This window comes from Mandrillus leucophaeus, unplaced genomic scaffold (assembly GCF_000951045.1).
Source record: "Mandrillus leucophaeus isolate KB7577 unplaced genomic scaffold, Mleu.le_1.0 Scaffold2, whole genome shotgun sequence".
NCBI classification, from domain to species: Eukaryota; Metazoa; Chordata; class Mammalia; order Primates; family Cercopithecidae; genus Mandrillus; species Mandrillus leucophaeus.
Window position 1 is genome coordinate 7,547,794 of NW_012102031.1, and position 10,573 is coordinate 7,558,366.

At 38.7% G+C, this 10,573-nt stretch overlaps 1 protein-coding gene across 4 annotated transcripts in view; it reads left to right on the forward strand.

Annotated features, from left to right (window-relative positions):
* Positions 1 to 10,573, forward strand: part of RBFOX2 (RNA binding protein, fox-1 homolog (C. elegans) 2) — a 262,414-nt gene that overhangs the window by 132,187 nt on the left and 119,654 nt on the right. For 3 of the 4 annotated variants that reach the window (XM_011978958.1, XM_011978957.1, XM_011978959.1), the window contains exon 1: positions 1,952 to 2,344. The exons of the other annotated variant lie outside the window; for it this stretch is intronic. In XM_011978958.1, the coding sequence (XP_011834348.1) occupies positions 2,318 to 2,344 (27 nt within the window). In that variant the 5' untranslated portion in view covers positions 1,952 to 2,317. Of the gene's footprint in view, positions 1 to 1,951; positions 2,345 to 10,573 lie in introns of those variants that run through there. 4 annotated transcript variants of the gene reach the window in all.

The following is a 10,573-nucleotide window of genomic DNA, read 5'->3' on the forward strand; positions in this document are numbered from 1 at the left end:
CATCCTGGCTAACCCGGTGAAACCCCGTCTCTACTAAAAAATACAAAAAACTAGCCAGGCGTGGTGGCGGCGCATGTGGTCCCATCTACTCGGGAGGCTGAGGCAGGAGAATGGCGGGAACCCAGGAGGCGGAGCTTGCAGTGAGCCGAGATGGCGCCACTGCACTCCAGCCTGGGCGACAGAGTGAGACTCCGTCTCAAAAAAGAAAAAAGAAAAAAAAAAAATTATTACTATGGATTATACTACAAGTATACAGATATCTGTAAAATGCACAGAATAGAGCCTGACATACTATGTTACATTAGTTTCTCCAGGTTCCACAGATGGTCTTGTATTTCCTGTGTTCCTTTCAGAATTGTTAAAATGCTTATTAATTTAGGAGTGGGTGTAATGATGTTGTATTGGCAGTGTGCCAGCCAACGGTGTTATATAACACATTTTTTTTAATTTAAAAATTTTAAAAATGTAATTCACAATAGAGACAGGGTTTTGCCATGTTGCCTTGGCTGGTCTCGAGCTTCTGGGCTCAAGAAATCCGCCAGCCTTAACCTCCCAAAGTGCTGGCATTACAGGTGTGAGACACTGCGCCTGGCCAATAGAGAACATTTTTAAAAGCCTGGTCCTGCATATTGCCAAACAATCCTTATGGAGACAGCAAAAAACTATGTATTCTCAGTGTGATTTGCTATTTTGAATTTAGATTTCTGTAGATGTTTATTTTTTAAATGGAGAGCTTGGATGTTAGCTGTGGGCTTGTAAAAAATAAAAATAGATAAAAATTAAAAATGGGAAGCTTAATTTTGGAATTAATCTTTTTAACCTTTGGGTAGTCTTTTAGAAAGTATATCCTAAAAATACATAGCATAACTAAAATATCTCATAAATCCTTTAGGACGAGCTCCTATTTATTAGAATGCTGTAAAAAATTAGAAAATCTTAATTTTATGAGACAACTGATAAACTTATTTTATAAATTGCTTTATTTGAATGTTTTATAATATAAAATAGGAAAATTATGAAGTTTATATGCAGAGGTTAAAGATTTTTCCAAGATCACTAGTAAAGGGCAGAATTAGACCAACTTCTGGACTGAACCACATCTTTGATGCATTTTTAATTATATTATTTTAATAAGGGAACTTTAAAGAAACTCTTATTGTCAATATTCTCCTAAACCTGTATCTACAGCACTCTGTAACAATTACTATTTACAATAATGACAAAAATTTCCAGGGTATATTTAAGAAAGGATTTATCTTTTTCAATAAAGGCTGAAACATAGAAGGCTGGAGGAAACAAAGGGTGAATTTTCAGTTAACCAAAATTTTTATTGAAGCTGGAAGCCATAAGGAAATTTGCATGCACCTTTGTGTATACCTTAAGTTTCTTAAGTAGTCATAGTTGTAGATACCTTTTTCAGAGTCTCCAGGTTTTTTTGTAGTAGGATAAAAATCATTTAAATTAACTCTCTTTACCTCTCTCCTCTCTTTTAGTCCTTTGCTCTCACTAGGCTGTTTTGGTCTTCTAGGACAAGCAAGTTCTTGAATATTCCTGTTCCTTGAAAAACCTTCTAGTTAGTGATCATGTAATAGCTCCTCACGTCTTCACATCTTCCTCATTAAATCCACTGCATCTATAAACTGTACATCAGTAAAAATGTTTTATTAATATTAAAAATAATTTTGTTTCATTTCTTATTTATTAGACATTCGTGGCTGGAATCTCTTAAATCTGTATTAACTATAGTAAGCTGCTATGAAAGCTTCCAGTGCTATATAATTAATTCCATCATCGCATCCTTAAAATATGCCAGCACATGGCGCTTGCCCCTCCCTCTTTCTCCCTCCCTCCCTCCTCCCCCCTTCTCTCTCTCTCACACACACACACACACACACACACGCACACGCACACACGCACACACGCGTGCGCACAGCGCACACCAAACTGCCATTCTCCAGCAGGCCTGCTTCTGGAGTTGGGAGATGTCAGCCTGCTGGGAGGGGGTGGGGGGAGGAGGAAGAGGTGGGGCTCTACTCTGATTAATTACCTTAGGCATTCAGGGGTGGGGCTTCCTTCAGCCATCTGCCTGAGATATGGGAGGGAGCTGGAGAAAGAAGGAGGGGGAGAGACTGCCAGAGAGGAAGAGAAAAGAAAGGAAGAAACATTAGAAAGAAAAAGGAAGGAAAACGGTATAAAGGGAGATCAATTACCCACCCTTAAATAGCTAGACTGGGGGGGGAGGGGGGTGGAAAGAAAGCTGTGGAGGTGTGCCCCAGCACGGCTGCTTTGAAAGGTTTATCATCTATCCGTTTGGTTTATGGAGAAAAAGAAAATGGTAACTCAGGTAAGATTTGTGCTTCCTCGGTATGTTTCTTTTCTCCTCTCTGGGATCTAAATAAAGGTTTGAGGGTGGAGTATAGTCAGAAGAGTTTTAATTATTATTGTCTTCTTAGAACAGCCCAGATGTATTGTTATTAGCTGAAAAGTCTGTGTCTGTTGAGTCCGCTTATGTGTGTGTTATGTATCCGTATCCTTTCTTCCCCCTCCCTCAACTCCATAGCAGATTCCTGTTTCCTGTACTGTGCAGCTGTAGCTCAGGAAAGACCCTGTGGGGATTTGTCTACCTCTTTGTCTTGGTTCTGAGAAGAGGGAGGGAGAGAAAGACTGCAGAGGTAGGAAGAGATTCTTGTAGACTGCCAAAAAGAGGGGAGCAGGATTCCTTTTAAGAATTTCAGAAGAATTTGTGTTGTAGGGAAATCTGATTCCTTATTCACTTTGGTTTCTCAGGATTGGCCATGGAATTGTAGTTTTGCTGTTACTCTAAACTGCTTATTAAAAATGAAGGTTAGGAAAGAATGTTTCATTTTCATGGCTTTGTTACTGGCAAAGATTTTCAGTAGGAGCATTCAGGTGTAACAGAGGCAGGTAGAGCCCTCCTTGACAGGAGAACAAATCTGAATGTATAAATGACAATCACACAGGCTTTAAAATACATTTGAAGGAGAGAGAGTAGGAAATGGAAGATATCTCTCCTCCCTCTCTCTCCCCTCTCGTTCCTCTCTCTTCTCTCTCTCCCACTCCTCCTCACTCTCTCCCCCAACCCCCTCAATCCCCCTTTCTCTCCTCCTCCTTTTCCCCTCTTTCTCCCTGCCTCTCTTTGGTTATGCCAGGCAATATCTCATCTGCATTTTAGCAAGTCATTCCTGACAAATGGAAAGGTGAATGCTCTTCCACAGTTCTCTCTGGCAAGGCAATTTTTCTTGTTAGCATCCTTCTGTATGCCCCATTACCCTTTTTCCTTTATGTATAGGTTGAGAGGAAATGATGAGGCTCTGATTTATCCATGAGAAATCATTTACACTATAGAACATTCAAGTCCTTTAGTCTCAGACTTAAGATCAGTTTCACTCCAGGTTTCTATGCTCTGTGGGGAAATTTCATCACTGGACAGTGCTTTCCTTTTAAGGAGGTTGCCCTTTTTTTGTATTCTCTCTTCTCTTCCTCTCCCAGTCACCACCGGAGGGCGAGAGAACCAGCTAGCTATCAGGATAGAGGCATCATTTTAGGAGCTGGAATCCTGTTTAGTTATATAATGCCCTGCAGTGCTGTTTGGAAGGAGGGAAACCTGTAGGGAGATTTTCCCATTGTGACCTGGAGGAAAGAGAAGTTTCAAATGTATCTTTTCAAAGTAATTTTTCACCAAATCTGAGTTTAGAAAATTTCAACAAACTCCTTCCTCTTTTGGAAAAGCGGAGAAGCTTTTGAAATATTTCTCTTCCATGTCTTATCCCCTCATCATCCGTCTAATTACCTCTTTTGAAATACTGCTTCATATTTTTAAAAAATTTTTACGTAAAAGAGAAATCCTGTTTCTGGATTCTCTTTGTTGCTTGGGAGATGATACTTGCTTGACCTTAGAGCCCTCATTCAATTTTTATTAACTGGCAATATTAGAGGGTAACAGCTCTCTTCTTTCTTAGCAATTACTGAAGGATTTTCAATGCCTTGACTTTTCATTATGTATTTTTTAAACCAGTGAAAGAATTATCTAAAATGGAAATTTGTATAATGAGTTTTGCCTCATGGAACATTTCACCTTAGTTTCTAGAGGAGCTGGTAAGTGTAGTGTGTGTGAGCATGAAGTTAGAGTGCACATGCTTATGCACACTTAATATTGTGGTTGTAATAATTAGTATTTAAAGAAGCCATAATTTTAGGAAAGAAGTAGAAGAAATAAATGGAAACTGGAAAGAGAGATTCTGGGGTGCCTAATAATTCTTATAATAAAATCACCATGTTTTATCAGGATGTGCTAAATATTGAAGAAAAGTTATGAGTTTTTTGCCCATCCTGAAATTATACAACTGGAAAGGATAGAATATCAAATTTGAGAATTTTCAGTATTCCAGCCTATTTGTTTTGTTGTATATACCTTCTGTGTTAATGTAATGTACATAGTTGTTAGTAATCTAGGGGGAAAAATTCAAAGGAAATAACCAGCTGGGCCAAATCTTTCATTTGTCCTGTGGTTGTGTTGTGTTGTGTTGTGCCTGCATGTGTGTGTGTGTATGTTTGTGTTTGAGCCAGACATCCAATCCCAACATTTGATAATGACCTGTCACATAAGCTTTCTCAATATAGAATGTCTATACTGATGGTTACGGCTCGGTTATCAAAGTTAAATGGTTTATTACAACGTGAGAGAGATGTTTGGATATGTTTTCACTGTTTTGCTACCTAGGTTCTTTGCATCTTCAGATGATACCATTTCTGTAGTCCCCAGTTTCCATTGCTCAGTTGTCGGAAAAGGGCTTTCAGTGGATGACTTTTTCATCATACCATATTAGATCCTTGTCAGTATTTGCACAGTGTATGCACTTTATTACTACATATGCACTTTATTACTACTTTTATAGGGCCTGTTTTTGTTTTAATTAAAACTGCTCTGTCGTTTGTAGTAAGTAGTCAGTGCTCTGCTAAAAAGCAAATGGCAATTTAATCACAAAATTCTAATATAGCAGATAGACATGCTTATGTGATACATAAAACATTAACTTTATCGGCTGTTCATGTATATGTTGTAGGAGTATTTCACTGAGATCTCTTATTTTTGGGCATAATGACCAGATTATTGCATCTCATATTTATGAAAATAGCAACGTAGAATATGAAGGAAAGATAAATCATTCTTGTACTATGTGTAAAATTCGAAAAACAAAATTGCAAATGACTTCAACACTAATTAGTAAAAAATAAATGTTTAGCCAAACTCAAACTCAGTTATACTGTCTATTGTTGAAAGGGCAAGTGGACTAGGCAGAGAGGAAAGGATTTTACAGTATGGATGTGAAAGAAAATTTTTGTACTCTACTGTGGTATAAGACTGCCAGTTTCTGTGGAACACAAAGCCCTCCCTTTCTTGGACAGCTCAGTGCTTTGCTGGCATTTTCTTCAAAATCTGTTTTCCATCAGGACCAAGAGGAGGGAAGGTGTTAGGAATAAGGGAGGTTGGAAAGGGGGTTGCTGTTCCTTTAAATAGTGCAGTGAGTCCATGTGGCAGCAGGCCGCTCTGGAGTGTATTCTTTTGTAATGAATCACCAGTTCCATTGTCTGCTATCTCCCCTCTTTGTAGCTGGAAGGCTGAAGTCTTTCACCTGAGCTGCTGCCAGTTCGTTCTTCTGTTCCTGGGTGGTTGGGAGAAGAGAAGAGGGAGGGTATTTTATGCTTTAATTAAAGACAGATAAGAGAGCAGGTATGTTTTGCTTTGTTTCATTTTCTCTTTTCCTGTTTTTGTTTGTCTGGTTTTTGAAAGGAATTGGAGTAGAGAATCTATTCTGTGATTTTGCTAAGCATATCCCATTTTCTCTGAATTCTGGAGGTCCTCACAGCATTTAGTCTCCATTTTGTGGTACTGCTTTAAAGTGATTCCATTCGGTTGCCTGCCAGTCATGCTCCCTTGCCACTCGAACCTCATCCCACCCTTCATCCACGCAGCTGCAGCCACACTGTTTGTTTTGGCACACTATCCACTTTCTATGGGCTTTGCAGGATTTGGGGAGTTGGAGGATAGGCGAGGATTGTGGGTTGGAGACTAAATTTATGTTCCTTTACAATGAAAAAAAAGCCTCACTTTTTCCAGAGATTTGGTTTCTTTCTGAATTCTTCTACATTGCTCCATATCTTTAGTTATAACCATTTCCTCGCTGAGGCCAAGATTGTCTCTTGAAAAGTATCGCTTTTCTAAAAATTACTTAACTTTCTTGAAAAGATACCCAGAATTTCATAAATGAAGCTATGATGAAATCCAAGCACTCTTGACTCATTAAATTGTTTTTTCCGTCTTAGTCACCCCCTAATCACACACACTTTTTTCTTTCTTTTTTTGCCCCTTTTCTCTTTTTTTCCCTTTATCTTTCTCCTTAGTTTTGCAGTTGGGTCTAGGTAAGCTTAATATTTGACAACCTACTACTTAAATTTGTATTGCTACAGAAGACATCTTCATATTGAACGATAATGACATTCCTCATTCCTTTCAGTGATAAGGCGTAAGCTCAAATTCCTGGTTTTGTTCCTCCAGTTTTCTATTCTCCCCTGAGAAATTCCAAACTCTGATCTACACAGATTGCCATATGCAAACAATTTTATCTCTCTCAAATTTGAACTTTTCATCATGGAATTCCTTACCTAGGGATTGTTTCTTGGACATCTGTTTATAATAGACAGATAGTTTCTGGGAACCAGTCATACTAGATGCTACAGCACCCTTTACCCACCCTGGTCTCCTTCTGGTATACCGTTCCTCTCTGGGATCTGACATTATTGGTATCCCACACGTTCCCTTCTGAAGTCATAATTCCTCACTCTTTGTTTTCAACATTTCCAAACCACTGTCAAATCTTTTTTGAACGTTTCCTCCCAACATTTTGTATGTGAAATCTGCCAGGCATAAATAGAAGGCTCCCCTGCAGTAAATACTTTGCTCTTTTGATTGTAGCACCCTTCTTAGCGGGCTCCAGTGTTCAGCCTCTTCTAGGCAGTCAGAAATGCTGCATTCTGCCATCACGATGTATTGTGTCTATCTCCCAGACTCTTACATGTTTCTCTATTACTATTAGAATGATTAAATTCAGGAAACTAATTCATTAGAGGTCATTGTCAGAGTGAGTCATTTAAAATGCAAGTCTGATTTTGTCATTCCTGTGTTTATACCTTGCAGTTGCTCCCCTTCAGTCTCTGAATAAAATCCTGTGACCCTGCATGATCAGAAATCTGGCTGTCTCTCCAGCCTCATCTCCTGCCATCCTTTTCTTGCTGTATTTCATTCTAATAACACTGGCCTCTTTGCTGTTCTCTTAACATACCTGAGACCCTCCTTCTTAGGACCCTTCTGCTTTGCTGCGTGCCCAAAATGCTCTTCCCACTGGTACCCATGTGGTTTGTTCTACTCTCGAATATTTCTTCTCAAGGGAGACCTTTCCCTTAACTTTCCTAGCTTAAACCAGCACTCCCTCGTCACTCCTACCTTCATTCTGCTTTTTCTTCACTTGTCACTGATTTTAGTTCTTATCATTGATTATTATGTGTTTGTTGTCTGTCTCCTCCCCAACCCCGAACAGAAGCTCCCTGAGATCAGGATCCTCGTCAGCAGTCTGTTGTATTCCCAGTGTGTAGAACAGTGCCCGGCACATAGTCATAATAAAAATAGCTAATCTTTATATCTGCTGATGATGCATTAATATCAGATACTGTTCTAAGCACTTTACCCTCATTAACTCATTGAGTCCTCTCAGTAACCCTGTGTTATCTCCATTGTACAAAAGAGGAAACTAGGCATATGATGGTTAAGTAACTTGCCCAAGTTCAGACAGCTGCTAAGAGATCTTGTGGGGAATGATATCTAGACAGACTGGCTTAGAAATTGGTATTCTTAGCCACTGTATGCTACCCCTTGTAGGTATTGGGTATTCAGTAAATATTTGTTGAATGTGTGAATAAATTAATTTAGTTGAGACTCTGATTCATTTCTGAAATTTCCATCCCCGACTTAAGACTTTGATAAAACACTTGCAGTAACGGAATTCATTGTTGAATAAAATGGCTTCATTATTATAATATGTAATAAAGTATATATTATTTTATGATAAAAATATTAATATTGTCTAATAATACTAAATAATAATGCAGAGTACATACTGTGCATTAAGCACTGTCTTAAGTGCTTTACATATTTTAGGACATTTATTCCACTCAGCAGCCTTATCTACTTACTCAGCAATACTGTTAATGTCCATGTTGTAGAAATTAGGAAACCCAAGGAGTTTGGCTCCAGCATTTCTGTTCTTAACCACCACTAATAATGACTGTTATTAAAATAAGTTTTTGTTTTTGCTTACCTACTCTGTGCCAGTCAATTTTACATACATAGCACATTTACAAACATAACTATTCACATTATGTATCACTTGTCAGTCATCTTTGAGGTAGGTGAGGTTTTTCCCATTTTTTGCATGAGACTTTGAGATTCTAGAGGTCAGGCAACCTGGTGACTCTGGAAACAGAGAGAGATAGGTTTCAAACTGGAGATCTATTTAGTCCCAAATTCACATGCTCTTCCGTTATACTGTGAGCCTCATAAGATAAATAGTTCCATTGTTGGCCATGAAAAGTAGAAAAGTGTTCTTTATGAGCTGAAATCTGTTTTCATTATTGTCTTCTCATTCCTTCTCGATTTCTCATCTGGAGTTACATTGAGTGGTTTCATGTCTTCTACATAAAATCCAAATATTTGAAGATACTGCTGAATGTTCCCTTTAATCTTCTGTTGCCTTGCTTATTTTTCCCACTTCCTTGAATTATTCCTCATAGATATGAAAACATACGGTTTCCAGAATGTTTACTGACTGTCCTGGACTAATTGCATTAATTTATATGGATGATTTATCATTTATGTCTAATTGCTAAGTAAAAATATCAATTATGATTACTTTTTAAGTTTTATTGGTACATAATTATACATATTTATGGAGTACTTATGATATTTTATACATGCATACAATGTGTAATGATCAAGTCAGTAATTAGGATACCCATCACCTCAGATATTTATCATTTCTTTGTATAGAGAATATTTCACATCTCCCCTTCTAGCTATTTTGAAATACATAATAAATTATTGTTAACTATAGTCACTGCGTGTCGAATATTAGAACTTCAACTTCCGCTTCCACTTCCTCTTCCTCTTCTTTTTCTTCTTCTTTTTTTTTGGAGACTGAGTCTCACTCTATTGCCCAGGCCAGAGTGCAGTGGTGCGATCTTGGCTCAGATCTCGGCTCATTGCAGTCTGCACCTCCTGGGTTCAAGTGATTCTCCTGCCTCAACCTCCGAAGTAGCCAGGACTGCAGGTGCACGCCACCACGCCTAGCTAATTTTTGTAATTTTAGTAGAGACAGCATTTCACCATGTTGGCCAGGCTGCTCTCGAACTCCTGACCTCAAGTGATCTGCCCACCTCTGCCTCCCAGAGTGCTGGGATTACAGGTGTGAGCCACCGCGCCTGGCCAAGAACTTATTTATTCTAACTGTGTTTTTGTACCCAGTAACCAACCTCTCTCCATCTCCTGCCTCCTTCCCAGCATTTGGCAAACATCATTTTACAGTTACGAGTATTAAGTATCATATCTTTGTTATAAATGTTGTTTTATGATAACATGTTTGGCTTTAGTCAGTTTCTTTTTTGTGTTGTTTTTGAGACAGGGTCTCACTCTTTCGCCCAGGCTAGAATGTAGTGGCATGATCTTGGCTCACTGCAACCTCTGCCTACTGAGTTCAAGTGATTATCCTGCCTCAGCCTCCCAAGTAGCTAGGACTACAGGCGTGCGTCACCATGCCCAGCTAATTTTTGTATTTTTTGGTAGAGTTGGGGTTTCACCATGTTGGCCAGACTGATCTTGAACTCCTGACCTCAGGTGATCCACCCGCCTTGACCTCCCAAAGTGCTGAGATTACAGGCATGAGCCATTGCGTACAACTGGCTTTAGTCAGTTTGTATAGCGCATTGAACATCTAGTAGTGTTGGCAATTTACAATTCCAAAAATGAAGGGATAATACCTTGAACTCCTAAAAAGAATAAATAGAATATTGTTTTTCTGTCCACTATAAAGCATGCTCTCAGCTGATTGGCAGGAATCTACCTGTCTTTTAATCTCTGAGTCTTGCCCTGATCCCTCAAAGGTTACTGTCACTGAGTAATGGAAGTCAGTGATTATTTTACGATATTATAAATGAATGCTTTTATGTCCACAAATGATACAACTGTATTCTTTTTTCGTAATGTTAATTATGATTCCTTGTAAGAAGTTTGGAAGAGATAAACTGGGACTTAAGTGAAGGAGATTGGGTTTTGAAAAGACTCTTAACTTAGAGCAAAGATCCATGAACTTTTTCTGTAAAGGGCCAGATAGTAAACAATTTTGGCTTTGCAAGCCGTGTTGTTTCTATCACAACTACCCGGCTTTGCTCATGAAGCACTGAAGAAGCTATAGATGGTAAGTAAATGAATGGTTAGTTATAGCTG